This window comes from Chelon labrosus (genome assembly GCF_963514085.1).
Source record: "Chelon labrosus genome assembly, chromosome: 4".
NCBI classification, from domain to species: domain Eukaryota; kingdom Metazoa; phylum Chordata; class Actinopteri; order Mugiliformes; family Mugilidae; genus Chelon; species Chelon labrosus.
This window is the reverse complement of record NC_140340.1, coordinates 20,147,165-20,167,492: the sequence shown is the minus strand read 5'-3', so window position 1 is coordinate 20,167,492 and position 20,328 is coordinate 20,147,165. Positions and strand designations below refer to the sequence as shown.

Genomic DNA, 20,328 nt, shown 5'->3' with positions numbered 1-20,328 from the left:
TTACTGGCAGGACGTTTCCTGGACAAGGCAGCAAACCTTTAAATCTCAGCAGTGAATGAAAACATGTAAAACAGGCAGCAGATGGTTCATATTAAACCGTGGCGTCAGGCAACTCATCGGCTGAATTTAAGAGACCACTTGACTGCTTTCACAAGAACAAGCTCAGAAAACCCTTAACAGCACTAGCAGCATTAACTACAGATCAACAGCCTCCAGATGATAATTTAGCATTTAGGATCATGCTTAAGTCCCCATTCTGCTATGTCTCCGAGAACTGATTCTGGCAATAATAATAAAAAAAACTCCCACTGATTATACACAGTGATCGTCCAGGTACTACGTCTGTCATTTATGGTGTCAAGACATGCAGAATGATGGTCTGAGTCCGGAAACAACACCAAAACTGTAATATTTAACACTCAATAGACATGCTACACCTGAATCAGCCTTAAAGTGGTCCTCTCAGCTCAGCATGTTCAATCAAATGCACTGTAATCCAGCAGGAAAAGTTCACATTTGTGGAATTTTAAGAATGACCAATGCTGAGACAGGAAACCCTCCTGCTGCCACGCAAAACAATCAAAAGCAGAACTGGGGTATTGGGGCCGATCCAGGCATTTCTAAAATCATCGGATCGGGCTTCAGCCACGTCCGATCTTTTGTAGTTATTTGTTTTAGGTCTGCCATAAACCAAAACCACATCCCTGTTCGCCTTCTGTTTTAGTATTAGCCGTTTGCTAGCGTCAAAGCTGCCAAGAATAGAAGAAGAAGCACAATCACCTGATTAAACATGTCTGTGTGGAGGAACTTTACTCTGGAAAATGAAGTCAGTCACACATACATTTGTAAAGTGTGCTCTGTGGATGTTTTGTGAGGTGGTAGTAGATGATCATTCAATACAACCAACTTGATTCAGCACCTACAAAAAGTCACAAAACTGAACAAACTCAATTAACTGAACTCAGGCAAAGGCTGCATCGAATGAACACCAACAAACACTGAACGCTGTGTTTAGGAGAAGCGAAAAGTTTCCTGGGGACAGCGTCAAGGAGAAAAACATTCCAGAGAGGGTTACTGAGTTTATGATGTTGGATGACCAGAACATTTCTGGAGTAGAGAACACAGGTTTTCTGGAGCCATGCTACGGGCCACCCTCTCCACACTACATTAACTCTGACAGAAATATTTATTGGACAGCTGCATCTAGGAGAATACAAGGAAGAGAAGAAAAGCCTTTATGAATCTCCAGGGGAGGAAATTTAATTCATTTAAGATCGGGACTCGGATCAGCCGACAACTTCAATCTGTATCGATCTGATTATTAAAAATAATAAAAAAAACTGGATCGGGACATCCCTAATTCTTACCTTTTTTATCATCAATGACAGAATCCTGTAACAAAAATATCTGATGATTAAACAATTAAAACCACAACAAGATAACAAATAAATAAAATTGTGAAATCTGGACGAATGAACTACTTGTTCAATGGCACATTAAAAAGTCTAATTTGTAGTATCATTATGTCATTTGCTCATGATGGTACACGCTAACCATGTGCAGCATAAAATACATTAGCACTTAGCACTATATAGTATATGCCATCAGTGTTTTTTTTTTGTTTATGCACATATCAACAGTTTAAACCCGGTATATATCAGCGCTCAAGATGGACGGCAGGTTCTGACTCAAACACACGCCTCACAGTGAAAACAAAGCCGCTGCGATTGTGACAGAGGATCAGCTCCAGTTTGTGGACATCCACAGAACAGATGTGACAGAACATCTGCAGTTACTACATCTCCTGGCCGACTGACTCCTCAGTGTCTCTCCATTCACATGCTGATTTTTGGTTGGACTTTTAGGAAAAAAATTGCACTACACCTTCCACTCATGTGACGTCAACTGACTTTAAATTAAGTTCAATAAATCTTTAAAGTCTCAGTCTCCTTCATCTTTGTCACTCCCATCAGGCCATCGGTTCATCCATCTGCAACTTTACTCACTGATCAGTTATCCGTTTGGCTTCACGGCTTACCATCACTAGTGTAGCAAAAAAAAAAATACAAAAAAACAACAGCAATAATAAAATTACTTATCACTGATTCTTTTAAAACAAAAACCTGTAGACCAATAAACACTCAAACACAAGCTCCTCCCACTCTCTGTCTCCATGTCCACATTCGGTCAAGAGAGGCCTGCAGCTTGGCTTCCAAAGAAAAGGACACGTGGCCATAAAATCTAAAAAACGCTTAAGTTGTTATTAGGTTTCCGGACACTCGTGATCTTCTAGAGCAGGACGGTTTGCATTAAAATAAATGGATGATTCATCAACTATATAAAATACCTTCTAACGTGATAAGAAAGCAAAGCAACCATCCTTACTTCTGGACAAAGTGCGTTTTTTTTTTTTTTTTTTTAAAGAGGTTTTCCCTGTATAATGTCTATAAAATCCAATAAAAAATATATATATAAAAAGTCTGTGGTTGTTTTCCCGCTCAGAGCAAAGCTTGTTGTGGTCAATCCCAGCAGTCGCCAACGGCAGGACGGTCGAGGGTCCAGAAAAACCATTTGAGGTGGGTGGAGAGGGTACGTTTTATGGCACCCAGCCACCACAGATGGGTCCACAGGAAATCACGGTACCCAAGAATGTCTTTGCCCAGCAGCATCCTCAGTCCAGTATGCCTGGATGTCTGACTTAAGGCAGGCGTGGTGATTAATATAAAAAAAATAAAAAATGTATAAGAGTTGGCTCAGTGTTGGCTGTTCAGTGCCACAGGACAGATGTGTTAATCACCCAGGCTCAACTGGAAGTCAGCCTCATCAGTCCGTTTTACTTACAGACATACCAACAATTAGTCCTACAGAGCAGTAGTCAGCAGCCAAGTGGTTGCGTCACAGGTGGAGACTGATCTTGCCTTCCTTGGCGAGCTGGTCGATAACATGCATCTCAAAGTCGGCGCTGTGGACGCCCGTCTTCCTGAAGGCTCCGGCGTAGCGATTCTCCTCCCAGTAATGATGCCAGTTTCCTTGTTGGTCGGCACCATAACCGAACACCGACACCTGAAGGCAGACAGGAAGTGATACTTCATACATACAACTGACAGAAAAATGATTCTCATGTTTCTGTCAGTTACTTCCTCCAGGTGCAATGGTGCGTAATAGCAGAGACGTGCTTGTTTTCTTTCCAGTGATGCATTCAGGAACACTGACAACAATTGAAATTTAAAAGAAGTGTTCATGAATGTACCAACAAAACAAGTTTTGTTAACATTTCATTTGACGAAAAAATAAATTAAGTTGACACACGGACTCCGCCCCCTTTCTCCTACCTGGTCACAGGTGTGCAGAGCAAAGATGACAGCCAACATGCCAGTGGACGGGTAGCGACCGTGATGCTCAGTCCAGCGATCATGGACGTATTTGAAGAACACAGGGTTCACCACCAGAACCTGCATGTGTGTAAAAACACACACAGAGTTACCATGGTATCATGTTTAACTGGACAAAAGAGTTGTCTGAAGACTTTAAGGAGAGTCAGATCCACCTGTGGAAAAACTGTGAACTAACATGACATTAAAAGGTTGTAGAGTCATCTCAGGTCTTTGATGCTTTAAAAGCACTAAATATTAATTTGTTAAGTTAATTTGGCAGAAATAATAAACATCTGTCAGTAAGCAGATGCAGACAAATTAAACTGAGAGCTGAAAAAAGATAAAGCTAAAAGTTGACCGAAACAAAGACAAGAAAAGAGAAGTGAAATCTGAGTTTGACAGCTGGAACAACAACAGGCAGCAAAGTGGAGAGAAGATGATCATAAGTTTATGTACCTTGTCTTTATCGGCGTTCACTCGCTCTCTAACCCTCATGTAGGTCCTGAAAACACACACTCTTTGAATTAGTAGTTTCACATGAATCTGGTAGGTCTTTCTTGACTGTATTTGTATATTTATATCGTACATTTTGACCTGTCCAGTGGACAGTGCGCTGGTAAGCCACTCCAGGTCTCTCAGTTTGAACGGGAGCAGGACGAGGCTCACACCACGGCCAATGTCCACTGCGCTCTCTGGGTACAGGAAGTGATGTGTCGTCCGATTCCCGACGTCTTTCTCAAATCCTTTAGTCACTGCCTTATTCATTCTGAGAAGGAGGAAGATGAGTAAGAGGGTGAAACCTGGGTGTTTTTTGTGTGTGTGTGCTTTTGTTTGTGTGGGGGACATACGAACCGGATCACAGAGTCATGAGAGTTGATCAGGTTGCCATGTCCAGCCTGCAGCAGATTGCCAGAGTTGCCGACCACTGCGCAACGACGGCAGCGGGAGGGGTGGGGCCTGAAGTCCACAGTAGGTGGGGAAATGACCTGGAACATCTCTAATATCACCTCCTCTAAGGTCTTGTCATCACCAGACCGCTGAAGACCCTGAGGAGAGGCAAAGCACGGCCAAGTTATTTTATGTCAGTTTTTGGTTTTGCAAATTTCCCCACTGTGGGTTAAATAAAGGATTATATTATCTCATTAAACTATTCACAGTATATTCCTAAGTTGCTGAATCAGACTGATGATGTTAGGTCCATCACTTCGTCCCCTCCTTTTAATCTACCAATGGTTTCTGCAGCAGGACTTAATCCACAAAAGTAGGAAATAAACTCAATCACATTCGCTTCCTCGTGCAGACTGCTGACAGCTTCCACAAGGCCAAAACTGAGACGATGTCGATTTTCTACTATTTTCATTACGGGCCCTGACTATTTACCGAAACATCATGTAAGCTTTTACACATTCACCTTCTAATAAAAAACTAATTGTTCTGTGATTCAGCTGATTTGCTGATTGTCAGCGTTCAATGCAGAGCTGTCAAAGTTCCTCCAGTGTGCAGCCTGCAATGATTTCCCATAAATTGACTCCAACACTGCTCTGGACTTTAAACCAGTCAATTACAAATAACTGAAGACAGCAATTTCTTTAAAGAATACTGTTAAACTGAAGTTGTTAAAATATCTATATTAACATCATGATTATTTATTTTATCCCTGTTTGTGGTATAAAATAACAAATATAACAGGATTTCTAAATTTGATTTAATCCAACAATCTGAGTTGCTTTTTAGTACAGCAGTACAAGTACTGTGTATAATGAAATCTCACTCATATTTTACTTTACTCATTTTGTTGAGATTAATATTTTTAAATCTATCTAAATTTTTTATGTGGATTTGAAATCCCAGACTCAAACGAAGACACAAAGACACAAACATACAAAGACTACAGCCAACACCCAGCCAGAACATACAGCATGTTCTGCATCTGTGTATGAGCATACCAGCAGGTGGCAGAAGTCAGTATTGATCATTTAAAGGGGGAAACAGGAAGAGCTGCTATTAGCTGGTAGGCTAGGAAGCTAGGAAGAGCTACAAACCATTGTACAGAGCTGACCTCTCCTGAACCGTAGTGATCAGTTGGTCTACATTTTATTCATTCTAGATCATCATGTAGAGAAATTATTTGTGTATTTGAATATTCAGATGAGATAAAGATGAAAAGCCTTCTGTTGGAACAAAACAGAAAACAAGTTCAAAGAGACGTTTCTTTTCTCATTGGTTTGTTAAGCTCAAAAGCCAGTCAGAGTTATATCTCTCACTAAACACTGAAAATGTATGTGATAATGTTAATCTCACTTCAGAAGCCTATAACATTACCTCTGATAATGCACAAGACTTTTTATAATTAGATTGTAGTGGATTCAGCCTGGTATAGGTGTAATAGCCTATTTCTGTAAACATGTGTTTCAGTATGACTGGCTTAGGATGGTCTACTCCGATTTAATTTTTTCTATGCACACCCACACTGGGGTATTCTGCTGCTTACCAGCCACCAATCGAGGGCAGCTAGGTCAAATTTGTTGGTCTCTCGGAGGACAGGTTGCTGTTTGGGGTCGTAGCGTTCGCTGAACCAGGTCCGCTGATGCAGGTAAGAGATACAGGACCCAGAACAACCACACGGCCTGAAATAAGACGGCACAGAGGAGTCAGGGACAGAACATTGAATTGTGGGATAGACAAGCTCCAGTAATGTTTATCTTAGGCCGTACTTGTAGTCTTCTTTAAGCTCATTCTCCTCCACCTCCTCCAACCCCTCTTCCTCCTCTTCTTCCTCATCGTCTTCTTCTTCCTCCTCCTCCTCCTCCTCCTCCTCCTGGGTGTTACTGGGAGAAGGTGGGATCAGTTGACGGGGCAGTTTAGCAGGAGGCGCTGTGGGCTCAACCACTGCAAACACAAACAGACCGAGAATCAGGCAACATTAGTACAGGCAATGTGGTTATACCAATACAGCTACTAACTCTGTTAGCATCTCTAATCTACGGGCACATGTTATAGAGTAGTTTATAAACTATATTTCCCACCTCTATTGCAGCTAATATGACTAATATTATACCTTAGCTTGAGTTCAAGTTGAAGGTAATAAATGTAGAACAGCAGATTTTGATTGCTCGTTACTTCTAGCAGTGGTAATAGTAGCTTCAGTGGTAAAATAAAATCCTTTTGTATTCTGTAGCACCCTTTAAAGAATATCCTACTATTTGTCACATCATCTCCTCACCTGTCTCCGTCCTGGTGGGCGCGACCCTGTTGGTGAGAGGGGAGTGTCTCCTCTGGATGCTCTGGCTAGCAATCATGAGGAAGAGGATGGCGGCAATCACCGCGGCAACCCACACTTTCCTCCTCAACAACATGGCTGGACGGATGACGGGTGGGCGGCGGCAGGAGGGAGGACGTGCTGTTGAGCTGTCAATCTACCGGCTATGGCAGCATAGTTGGACTCTGTCATCTGCCGTCATCTGGGCATTTTCTTCTGTTCTGTCCTCTCTCTGCTCAGTTTTATCTTCATGAAGCCTGAATCTGAGGCTGCTTTCCAACTGGTGGTGTCTGGATCTGTGGTTGCAGGTAGAAAGACACAGGGACAGTAGCATCATTAGAAATAGACTTAATTATGTGAAAAGTACATTTTTCTTGTGAATGTAAAAACTCTAGCAATATCTAAGATTTCTCTGTGTGCTGTTGGACATATGAACTAATGTTTGGCTGCTTGCTCTGTGCAGCTGTTGGACTGCAGCAGTAGCTGATCATTATAGATCATTATAGAGACATTTACTGGGGCTAGCTGGATAACTGAACAGACTTGTTTTATTTATTCCCATTTACATATTCATTCCATCATGTTACTGAGATTTTTTTTTTTGTTTTAAACCAAAAAACAAAAACAAAAACAACCCCAGTTGGCAAAAGTGCTGTACACAGACATGAGAATATACACTGCCTGGCCAAAAAAAGGTCACATACTCTAATATTTCGCCTTTAGCTTTGATTACAGCACACATTCTCTGTGGCATGGTTTCGATAAGCTTCTGCAATGTCACCAGATTTATTTCCATCCAGTGCTGCATTCTTTTTTCACCAAGATCTTGTATTGATGATGGGAGAGTCTGACCACTGCGCAAAGCCTTCTCCAGCACATCCCAAAGATTCTCAATGGGCTTAAGGTCTGGACTCTGTGGTGGCCAATCCATGTGTGAAAATTATGTCTCATGTTCCCTGAACCACTCTTTCACAATTTGAACCCAATGAATCTTGACATTGTCATCTTGGAATATGCCCGTGCTATTAGGGAAGAAAATATCCATTGATGGAATAACCTGGTCATTCAGTATATTCAGGTAGTCAGCTGACCTCATTCTCTGGACACATAATGTTGCTGAACCTAGACCTGACCAACTGCAGCAACCCCAGATCATAGCACTGCCCCCACAGGCTTGTACAGTAGACACTAGGCATGATGGGTGCATCCCTTCATCTGCCTCTCTTCTTACCCTGATGCACCCATCACTCTGGAACAGGGTAAATCTGGACTCATCAGACCACATGACCTTCTTCCATTGCTCCAGAGTCCAATCTTTATGCTCTCTAGCAAACTGAAGCCTTTTTTCCCGGTTAGCCTCACTGATTAGTGGTTTTCTTAAGGCTACACAGCAGTTCAGTCCCAATCCCTTCAGTTCCCTTCACATTGTACGTGTGGAAATGTTCTTACTTTCACTATTAAACATAGCCCTGAGTTCTACTGTTGTTTTTCTTCGATTTGATTTCACCAAACATTAAAGTGATCACCGATCACGATCAATCAGGATTTTTTTCCGACCACATTTCATCCTTGAAGACAATGGTTCCCCACTATCCTTCCAGTTTTAATAATGCATTGGACAGTTCTTAACCCAGTTTTAGTAGTTTCTACAATCTCCTTAGATGTTTTCTCTGCTTGATGCATGCCAATGATTTGACCACTATAGACTAACGTCTTTTCCACGACGACGGGATGTGTCTTTTGACATGGTTGTTTAAGAAATGAGAAGCTACTCATTGCATCAGTTGGGGTTAAATAACTTGTTGCCAGTTGAAAGATAGTCGCCCATGTAACAATATAACAACTGGTTGATAGATTTACTGTCTGAAACAAAGTAATCATCAATGACCTTTAACAATCGATCAACTGTCAATTGATCCAATAGGAGGCTCGTACCTGTTTGGTTAGTTAAATCCAAGTGGCAATTTTTTTTTTGGCCAGGCAGTGAATAAAAGACATAGTGGAATTAGAAACAAGTTTTAAATCATAATAAACAAACAATCATAATAAACAATAAGAACCAACATCTCAAACTGAGTTAAAAGCCAAAGAGAAAAAATGTGTTTTAAGAGAGGATTTAAAAAGAAGACGTGTGTCGGCCTGCCTGATGTGCTAAGGCAGGTCGTTCCACAGTTTGTGGCCAGGAAGTGTTACATCTCAGCTTCCTCTTTGTTTTAAGGGCAAACAACAATTACAGATCTGCCAAGCTGAGAGAGTGTAAGGAAGTGTACGTGAGAGAGGAAGGCCATGAACACATTTAAAAACAAATAAAATAATTTTAAAATGAATCTGGAAACAAACTGGGAGCCAATGAATTGCCACTAAAATTGTTAGTTAAAAGTTGAGCAGCAGCATTTTGAACAAGCTGCAGTCAAGGATGTGACGTGTGGCTATGCCCAACATAAATTGCATTGCAATAATCTAAATGAGTTGTGATAAAAGCATGGCTGAAAAGTGATGCAGAGAAAGAATAGTTTCACTTTGGCCAGTTGTCTCAGTTGAAAAAAATTGGACTTAACCACTGATTTAATCTGTGCATCAAACTTGAGATCGTTGTCAAGTCTTACACCAAGGTTAGTTGCTGTCTGTGTCAAAAAGCAAAGCTATATTTAAGATGAGTCAAAATATTGTGGAAATACCACAAACATCTGGAGCCATTTGAACAAATGTCACCCAGAAACACTCTTTGGATCACCAAAAATGTCCAAGACCATTTAAACACTGGGTAAGTTCTTTGCAGCGAAGGTTCTGTCATATTCTTGATATGTTAAAAAAAAAAACTGAAGCTGCAACGTTGTTCATATATTGGTACAGTGAAAATGACTTGTCATTGTACTGGAATCATGCTACGGGTTACCTCCTTGCATATGAGTGGAGTGGGTATACTGAGCATGTACACACCAGTAAAATATGGCACACACTGCAACTTTTCTTAAGTTGGAAGTGGGCTAATGTTTTTTTTAATAATACACCTGGTCAGAGATCCATTCTTTTACAATCTGCATACTTTTGTGAAATTCTCTTTTGTCTAAGCAAAATCGACTCAACTTGAATCGAACCAGGACCATGTAAATCAGAATTTACAGAAGTGATTCAGGAAATCAGTAATGATAGCCAGCCCTACTAATTACAGTACAATTTGTTATTTCCATAATGGCAAACAATCTATAACATTTAAGGATTTTCTGTAACAATATAACAATTGGTTGATAGATTTACTGTCTGAAACAAAGTAATCATCAATGACCTTTAACAATCGATCAATTTTTCAATTTAATATGTATTATGGTCTGACTGTGGATGAGATTGCTTGTGCGTACATGTTGTAGAGTATTTTTTAAATGTATGTTTGTATTTTATTCTTTTTTTTAAAAGCACCACTGTGATGGGTATTTTGCAATTTTGTTACAATAAAGGCTTTTCTATTCCTATAATTACCTAGTAGTGTTAATATGAAACAAAAACACGACACAGATGTTCTCCAACGGTCCTCTTCCCAGTGAGAAAACAACAGACAGGTTCAGGAAATGAAAGTAATGCGGTTGACATTAGAAAACATGATGGTTGCAGTTGATAATGTTGTCACCATTATTAATGATGGTGGAGATAAATGATGGCATCAATCCTGCGCTCTACCTTAAGAAAATCACTACAAAAGAACAAGAGAGGCACACCTCTTTATTTCTGCTAAGGAGTGGAGTCACCCACTTCATTCAACTCCCACCTCCCCTCTGCTCCTTCAGGAATGTCTCCCTGCAAACAGCCCTGGTCTCTGAATACCAATCAGATCTGGATTTGGTTCAGCGTCTCCTGTTTCAGCTCTTGCTCCCCTACTGTCCGCTTAATGTCCCTCTCTCTTTGTGTGGGTGTGTGTGTGCAGTATGACCTGTCAGCTGGACGTGTGTGTGGCTTTACTAGAACTGTGTAACTGACATCGACGACAGTTTATGGCAAAATATTTGGTCCAACTGGTTCAATGCACAGAAAGTAATACTTGAATCACTTCAGAGGATATTGCATTGAATCCTTTTTTGGAGACACACTCTATCCACAAAATTGTTTTCCAGCTCAAAAAAAGGGAAGTGAGTCAGTGCTAATAGTTTCCTTTCCTCTTGCACCACTAATACTCCTTTAAATCTTCACTGTGTCACATAAATGCCAGTCAGGCAAGTATTTTAGTTTTTCTCTTTGACAGGTAGTTACTAGCTCCTTTTAAGATTATTACATAGAAGACATTGATGAGCTTCTAAACTGAAAGGAAGGAAAGTTTAAACATGTGGTTTTTAACCTATTTGGCTTCTGACCTTTACAAAATAGCAGTGCCAGGTCAGGGTCTATGAACCATTGGGATTTCTACTAGGGAAGAAGAAGAAGAAGAAGAATCACATGACTAAACATGTCAGCTATGTGAAAGATCTTTACTCTGGAAAATCAGTCAGACAGTAATTAGTAAATTGTGCAATGTGGATGTTTCTTATGGTGGTAGTAGGAGATTGTCATTCAGTGCTTCAAACTTGATTCAACACCTACACAAAGAAAATCAAAAAAGTACACAGGGGTAAACGCTGTACAGAAACAACATCAACAACAAACACTTCCAGGGGAGGAAGTCTGGTTAATTTAAGATTGGATCAGGACTCGGATTGGGGGGTAAAAAAAAAACTTGATTAACAGTGAGGACACAGCAACATGGATCACAGTGTATTGAACAGGATGAATAACTAATCTGTCATGTCTAAGAAAATTTAAACCCATCATAGATATTTAATCTCACTGCATGGAGTTTATTCTACATTTCTGACTGGCTTTCTTGCCAAGATCAGTGTCATTCATACATGTCTATAATAGCGCCTCTTAAGATAGAGGAACAGAGAAACACATGTTATCTTTTTATTCATCTATATCCTGGCATGAATCACAGTCCTCCTGACAATGTAATGTCATGCAACTATTCAAAAAGGCTGCAAGGAATACACATAAGAGATAAACAACTACAACTATCAGTATAAAATCATAATCAGTTCGATCAGCGATACACAACGTTTTACTTTTATTTATTTGTTTAGGATGTTCTCCTCGGGTTACATCAAAAGCACAACTAAATACAAACTTCACTTCAACTGCCTCAGTCACAGTGATCAAAACAAGGTCATGTCCGGACAAGTACTGGTTGCCACATCAACCCACACACATATATATATATATATATATATATAAAAGGGATCCTCCCCATGGGAAATGGGAGAACGCTAAGCTCCTGGATTAGCATCTGTATTAGCATGCTAGCACAGAGGTTGATAGTGCTCTGGTACAAAGGGCTTTAACACTGTAAAGCAGCTCAGACCGAACTGATCAGCTGGATATTTGGTCTGGATCAGCAAGACTTAAAGTTCACATAGAAACCAGGTTTTCATCGATCAATATGCCTGTTAAAAATTAAGTGAGAATGAAGCAGTCCATAACAATCTCAACTAAAAGTGATGAGTTGCTTCATGTGTACAAAGAAGAATAAAAGTTCTTCTGGTTGTCATACACAAAATAAAAATAGAAACTATTACAAAATATCTAGTACTTTGATAACAGTCAAGCAGGATTAAATTATGTGAACACTGCAAATTATTTAAACAGGTCTACTTCGAAGATGGATTACGTACACACGTGTCTTTAAAAAGTAAAAATTGAAATTAATCATTACAAAGGAGAACGTGATATTTACTTTAAGAGATAATGCTCTGTCCTTGTTTGACCCTCAACCTTCAAAACATCCAATCAGACAGCTTCTATGTTGAAAGTGTGCTGTGTTGAAACATTTGACAGTTCACTTTTTGATTATGGACAGATTCAGGAACCAAGTAATTCTGAGTTCTGGGAGCTGTGTGTGTTGCCTCTCTTGGGCCTCTAAGCACCACCCATCCCTCAGACAGCACGTGTTTCTATAAGAGAAAGCGTAGGCACACCAGGCACCATGGGGTCAATTAAAGAACTGGTGAACTCTCCAGCTTGTTGACTTCTTTCCTCGAGAATACTGGGAGACATGTCAAACTGTTTAAGTGATCAAAGACGCAGCTTACCGTTTCCTTGTTGTGTCTCTATAAAGTCTTTTTTAAGATAGTGGTGTAATAGTGGTGTCCTAATACCAGATGTTAATTCAAAAGCTGTTGACTCAACTGTGGATTTCATGGACAACACAAGTATTTTAGAAAAGAAGCAGGTAACTGGTTTTGCAGTGATATGAAAGTCGTGTGGTGGTTGTGTCCTCATCTGTGGCTTTACCAGGCAAGAACTCAACAAAGACTCTCTGGGGCAGACTAGTTTGGGACTTTCAACATGTAGGCAGTTTTGTTTTTCTGCATATAGACCTACTATATTAAACAACTTTGAAAGAATAAGAAGAACCAAAATCTCATGACTATACATGTGTGGAAAGTACTTCACTCTGGAAAATGAAGTCAGTCATTTAGAAAGTGTGCAATGTGGATGTTTTTTAAGATGGTAGTAGGAGATTGTCCTTCAGTACTACCAACTGGAATCAACACCACACATTTCAGGAGTATAGAACACAAGGAGCAAGCTAGCATCTCCACACTACATTAACTTAATACAGTCACACACAATACACAGGTGACCGAAGAGAGCCAAGTAAGATAAGAAAAACCTTAATTTTGTTTAAGATTGGATCGCACTTTGATCGAGGGGCAAAAAAACCTGACTGGGACATCCCTAACATCCCTAACATGTTTACACAATAAGGTCTACACTGCAGCAACCAAACTTTTTTTTGAATAGTATAACTTGAACAAAGTTAAAAACTGAAATAGTTTTTTCATTCATAGATTTTAAAATGTGTTACAAAAAAATGTTTCACAGTTGAAGTTTAATAGTACAAAGTTATGTTTTTTATTTAGTGCTAGTTAAGCAAAGGATTAATCGACTATTCGGAAAATAATATAGAGATTAAAAGAAGTTTCAATAATGTTTTTGTCTATTTGTCTATTCTATGTTGTCTTGACAGGTTTGTGTTAGATCTTTTATAACTAAAATACAATTGTACTCTCTTCTTTCAACTGTCTGTTCTCCTCTTCCCTTTTACATCTTTAAAAAGCTGATTAGAAAGCTATTTACCCTCATTCACAACAGAGAAACTGCCTATTTAAGCGCCTGTAAAAGCACCGCCATAGACACACACTTGAAAGGAAAGAGGAGGGTTAATGACTACCAGCTGAGCCACAGGCTGTATGTTATTTTAGAGTTTGCATGGTCGAGGATGATGGGCGCACAAGGTTAAAGCTCACATGGTTTCCTGTGCTGAGAAAACTTTGTGACAGCTCTGCTTCCTGCCTCGCTCTCTCTCTTTCTATGTGACTCCTGACGTCTGAGTTGACACCAGGATAGAAAGCAGCTGCTCTGACTGATAGAGTACAGCAATGAGCTGGAAACTAGCGCCACCACAGAAGAAGATGAGTGCCAGTTCTCACGTAGACTGATACAGTCATGAAGACGAAACTCGTGAGGGGATTGATTGAAGTTTAATCATTTCAGGATTAATGGTCTAAAAAATTATGATGGTACTCTTCCTTCATGCGATAAATCCTCAATGAAACTGAGGATTTCAAATGCTCTTAAATGTTTAATAAAAATATTTGAAGGGTCAATTAAACTAAAGTACCAAAAACATGCTCTCAGTGTGACTGTAAAGTCAGCTTTGCTTTCACTTATCACAGTTTAGAGATATAAAGATATCGGTAGCCATGTGTCCACAAAGCGCTTAACAAAATAACAAAAAAATAATATAATGAAATAAAACACACAAAATTACATCCAACAAAGGTTCAAAAAAGGCAAGTGGACCTGTAGAGTTTTTTTTGAGAAGACGTTTCACCACTCATCCGAGTAGCTTCTTCAGTTCAACTGAACTGGAACTTTGTTGGATATACCATGACCTGGATGACTGAGAACCTTCACAGACACAAAATTACAGTTAACACTAATTAAAATCTCAATAAAAACCAGGAAATCTTCCCTGATACAAGTATGCTTTAAGTAGCGATTTAAAGCAATCAGCTGATCTGATTTCCTGGGGCAGATCATTCCATAGTTGTGGGGCCCTAACTATTTACAACATACCGATAACATAAATACAGCGCTGAGTTCTGTTTACCTCAGCATCAACTGAACCAATTCACTTCACTGAAGCCGAGCAATCAGTGAAGGAGCCACATAAATCTGTGCCACTTACTTACATGTTTAAATTTGCTTCACTTTGTAAGAAAACTTCAAGCTGCTGGCCAACTGCTAGACACTGATCGTTGATGGAAGGGAGAGCCAGAGAGAGGCCAAAATGGAAGAAGCCATTAGCTAATTAGTTGAGCAGCACCACCTAGTTTCGTTTCCTGTGTCAGCATACTAACTTACAAAAAACAAAATATTGACTCACTTGAGCTTTTAGAAAGCAGAACGATTACATCAGAAAAATGCCAGTACAGTAGAGTTAATGTCTGAGTGTGCTGTTCATGCACACTCTTGTTCCACAATGTAGTGTTTGAGTTTCCATGAAGACAGACAGCAGTAACATGACATTGTTATTTCTGGGTTGAAACTGTTTCAAGCTCTGAATGATTTAAGAAGGAAACATTAAATCATAATAATTCAACTCTTAACCTTCATCAAATTCTACCCAAACCCTGTAGTAAACTTTAAACCAACTAAATCTGAATCCTCAATAATCCTTAGAAGATACAAGTATCGCCTGAGATACAGAAATACAGAAATGTCAGTTGAACAGTTCAAAACCACAAACCACACGACTGTACTCACTGCAATCCTTTGCTCCGCCCCTTAAACATAATTCAAACTGTAACCATAAAACCCTTTCTTAACATTCAAACATTCCTACAGAGATCAGGACTCTTCAAAATGTCCAAATTCCCAGGGTCACAGACTCACATTGGTCACTCACTTGACTTGTACTTTTAAGCATGCACACCCCCGTCATCCGCCAACCCACACACTCTCACTCACACTGTGGAGTAGCTTTAAATAGTGAGTTCAGCAACAGCTCAGGCAGAAAAACACTGCTCGCTCACTTTCTGCTACAGTGCCGACTCATTTCCGTACTCTTTCGAACTCTTTCTGGTGAGGTTTTATTTTGTTGTTTGTGGCTCATATTTCACAATTTCCTGAGTCTTATTTGTGCCTTTAAACGACAGGAATAAAAATTACTTGAGGCAGACAGACTGCGAGTCTAACCATCTGCTCCTGTAGTTCAGACTTAACCCAGGCCTCTTTAATTAAATCTGCCCCGATACTGACTACACCAGGCCACACAACCCGCCTCTCCTTCTATAATTATGTTAAGTGTTAGTGTCCTGTTTCAGTTTTCATATAATATCATAACACACAGTCACACACACACACACACACACACACACACACACACACACATCAAACTTTATAGAGAAATCCTCCAAGAATATCACAAACTTCATTTTAACATTTCAACATAAAAGAAAAGTGATCATAAAATGGCACCATAGGGCAAATGTGAATATTATAAAGACAAACATGTTGATAAAGTACAATAAAATGAATATTTACTTTACAAATATCCATGCCAATGTCTAGGAGAGCACCAGAAGTACTAAGGAAACTATAAATAGTGACAGCTGAGATAAGGCTACGGTCACTGCTGACCCTCGGGATGTGTAGAGAGATAATGGATTAATAATTATACATTAGAGGACTTTAAATATACCAACTAGAGGAACAGATGCATTGTAGAAATATAACAGAAGTAATAACTCAACTCCCATTAATGGAGCAGTGTGATATATTGAATTAAGTTGATACATTTGTTTTTTTGTTGTTGCAATGCACAATACAAAAAATTATGGAACTGTGATTATTTCTTCCTTCAGTTAGTCATGGTGTTTCCTTAGAGTCAAGTTCACAACAAGCAGCTGCTAGAAGCCAACAAATTAACAACAAACCAAATAAAGGTAGCCACGTTACTTCTATGATCTGGAAATGGTAATGGAAATGTCCGACATGGAACGGACCGCTGTGCTGTATAAAGTTTGTAAAAGGTTCATCAAAACTAAACACCTGAAACAACAGCATGCAGTGAACGGGTGTCTTTACAATATTTGGATGCTAGCTCCTAACACAACTCCAAAACCACAACTAAAAAAAAATCTGCAAACTTTAGCTGCCTCATTTTTAGGGCTGGGTTAAAAAAAAAATGGAATGTAATCCAACTTGATTTGAAAGATCCAGTATCAGTTCATGAAATATTTGTATCGATTTGTTTTAAATGCTTGCAACTTACTGCATCATCTCATTAAAAACCTTGGTTTCACATGGCGGGTTTCACACAAGGAATCTCATGAGATCTTGAAACAAGAATAATCCACACGTGAGAGAGATCCACAAAGTGACAGGAGCTCCAACTCTCAGAGCACTGTCGGGCCTGAAAGATGACAGGATTTAAAAAATCTAATGACAAAGAAGAGCTGCACAAAAGCAAAACCTTATGCAGGAATACCGCACATGTCTGAAACCAATGATCGATAGTCAGCAATAGTTTAGAGACAATCTCTTTCATAACTTGACAAAGTTGAAAATAAAATATCTCTAGATGAATTGACACTGAACAGAAACAAATCAGGACATAGAAAACAGAATATAATCGATTCAGGAAATCAGTAACAATACCCAGCCCTCCTCAGACAGATCAAGGAAAATACAGCGTTAGCACTTCATAATGAGAAAGATAAGGTACTTATTTACACAGACGAAGATGACGATGCAGACAGTGAGTGTTATTTCACTCAACCAGGACATCAGATCTCTGGACCAGCAGAACCAGCCTGACATGAGCCTGACTGATGATTTAACCGTCTGTAACTGATGCTGTAATCAGGTTGTTTTTCTGCGCCAATTTAATAAAGAAGAAGAATGCCCACTTTAACTGGTGCATGGCTACATAAATAAACATTGTAGTGAAATAGAGCAACGGTCGAGACCTTTTGATGAACAAAAATTCTAAATTCAACTTGTTTTTGTTGTGACTGTTTCCCTACCCATCTAGCAGCTTGGCCATGTCTAGCAGTGGCACTTGATTTTATTTTAAAATATTTTTAGTTTGATTCTAAATTGGCCGTAGGTGTGCATGTGAGTGTGAATGGTTGTCTGTCTCTGTGTTGGCCCTGCGATAGACTGGAGACCTGTCCAGGGTGTACCTCGCCTCTCGCCCGATGACAGCTCGGATAGGCTCCACCCTTTAAGTCGTTGTACTTGATAATAAATATTATTTATGCCATAAAGTTTAATACCATACAACAGTGTTTTCATCTCTGAGGCTGTGGTTTGCAGCACTATGAAGTGTACCATCTTTCTGATGCCGTTTCAACATAAACATAAACACAAACATTAACATTAACATAATCATTTTTTGCAGGACGGTTATATTAGAATGCAATGCAACAGTCATAGCCTGCTCCCTACTATTGGGTACATTTTGCACTTTTTGCTATTTGCACTTTTGGTTAGATACCAAACTGCATTTCGTTGTGTATTCAATTCAATTCAATTCAATTTTATTTATATAGCGTCAATAACAATACAAATCGTCTCAAGACGCTTTACAAAAACCCGGCCTGAAACCCCCAGAGCAAGCCTGAAGGCAACGGTGGCAAGGAAAAACTCCCTTTTAACAGGAAGAAACCTCGAGCAGAACCCAGCTCATATGGAGGGACCCATCTGCCTAAGGCCAGCCGGGTACAGACAGAAGAAAGAGAGAAGAGAACAGCAAAGAGAGAAGAGAAGAGAACAGCAAGATAAACATACATCTGTCATAGATACACATATCTGACTAAAGTGTACATGTGGAATCTTATGATACAAACTGATAATGTTACATGACAGTTTGAAAATGTAAGAGGAATCATAGGCAGGTAGTACACACATACATACGTGTATGTGTGTACTATATGCAATGACAATAAAGTTGAATCTAATCTAATCTAATTAGGTTTCATTAGTGTACCCAATGTTTTTTGGCAAATGAGTGTAAGTTCATTCTTCAATATAGCTGTGATTGGTACTCAGAGGTTTCTGAAGCAGGTAGTTATAGGCGCTTTTTAAGTTTGTGGTCTGAAGGTGAGTCAATCCCCATAGACCTTAATTAGTAACTTAATATTATAACTAGCAAACTAAAAGCACAATTGGCTACTGAGCTGGTGTAATACACAATAATGCACTGACCGCCTGTGGAATATCATGCAATGGATACTATATTTTTTATGATTCATGGAGTTAAAACATACTTCGACAACAAGCTGTAATAAGTTATAAACTGTGAGAGACAGCTAACGGATATTTGAAGGATTGTGTTCAAGACACACACGACAGACGTTTGATTTGAGAACTGTACAGTAAATGTTGAATACTACAGGGGAAATGTGCACAATAAGGGAAGAGAATATTATTTTAAAGGAGAACTACATAAATGTGTGAGTCAAAGTAGAGACAAAAAGGCTGAAGGTAGTTTGTCCCCATTCGGCCCCACGCCTACTTTATCTTCTTCTTCTTCTTCTTCTTCTTTTAACAGTTTTAAGTATTTTTGTTTTCTCTCAGAACTACAAACAACTACACGAAGAAGAAGGGAGGACAACCTTCGATAAAATCTGTAAAAATTCCCATGAAGTTTGGCGGAAACTTTGCGAAGTTTCAAGCCCTAGTTTTCACCACGCTGCCACATACACACACGCAGCACACACATACGTGGGGGTCCACCCATTCAGATAAACGTTGGGGCGTTAAACAGTCGGTAAAACGGTACAAAGCTCCGGTACAAAACAAACTGAGGAGGACTTACATGAAGCGGCGGTGGCAGTAAAGTCGGCCGGATGGATTTTCCTTTTCTCTTCTTTTGTTTTGTGAGGCTGCTGCTGCCTTCTCTCAGGGCATGATGATGCAGAACAGAAGAACGAGGCCCCGCCCATCCCTAGCGGAAAGGGGCGTGGCGAAGGAGCGGATTTTTTTTGTTTTTGTTTTTTCCAGTCAGTACGATTTTGGGTGAGTACAGTGTTGCACAACTGCATGACTGTACATAAATCCACATTACAATGTTGATAAGACTGTGGGGAAGCACCTCCCTTTCAGAGACAAAAAGTCCAAATAACATGGAGGTATGTTTAAATGAAGGTTAGGTTTGAGATGTTAGGTTTAGATAACATTAGATCTATAAGTCACTGTTATGTTTAGATAAGGTTAGTTTTGAGGCACTGGAGACTTTAATCATGTCAACTTAAAGAAAGTACTTCCAAGGTTTGTGCAATACGTGAAATGCCCAGGGAGAACACAATGGACTGTGTGCATTCTAATATTCCTAAAGGCTACATAGCCTTTCCTCTTCACCCCCTTGGACAGACCACCAGTCACTGGTGGTACTAATCCCATCCTACATCCCCATCAGCAGGAAGGAGAACCCCACAACCAGAATTATTAAAACTTGGTCAGAGGATGCAACCTTACAACTGCAGGACTGCTTCCAGAGTATAGACTGGAGTCTGTTTTACAACCAGGACCTAGAAGAGTACACAGCAGTAGTACTCTTTTACATCAGATGCTGTGTGGAGGTTGTCACCATCAACAAGG

At 39.6% G+C, this 20,328-nt stretch overlaps 1 protein-coding gene across 1 annotated transcript; it reads right to left on the bottom strand.

Annotated features, from left to right (window-relative positions):
- Positions 1-1,244: 1,244 nt before the first annotated feature.
- Positions 1,245-19,660, bottom strand: st3gal8 (ST3 beta-galactoside alpha-2,3-sialyltransferase 8). The gene is made up of 9 exons (XM_084543763.1): positions 19,547-19,660; positions 6,598-6,929; positions 6,089-6,263; positions 5,866-6,001; positions 4,227-4,420; positions 3,961-4,140; positions 3,831-3,876; positions 3,333-3,452; positions 1,245-3,063 (listed from the first exon to the last, which is right to left on the bottom strand). Exons 2-9 carry the CDS (start codon positions 6,728-6,730, stop codon positions 2,896-2,898), a joined length of 1,152 nt encoding a protein of 383 aa, XP_084399889.1. The 5' UTR covers positions 6,731-6,929; positions 19,547-19,660; the 3' UTR covers positions 1,245-2,895.
- Between the last annotated feature and the right edge of the window lie 668 nt (positions 19,661-20,328).

Coding starts and splice junctions, on each gene's coding strand:
- st3gal8 (XM_084543763.1), bottom strand. CDS start 6,730: ATGTTGTTGAGGAGGAAAGTGTGGGTTGCCGCGGTGATTGCCGCCATC. Junction 6,264..6,597: donor GCCCACCAGGACGGAGACAG/GTGAGGAGATGA, acceptor TTGTGTTTGCAG/TGGTTGAGCCCACAGCGCCT. Junction 4,141..4,226: donor TCTCATGACTCTGTGATCCG/GTTCGTATGTCC, acceptor CCTCCTTCTCAG/AATGAATAAGGCAGTGACTA.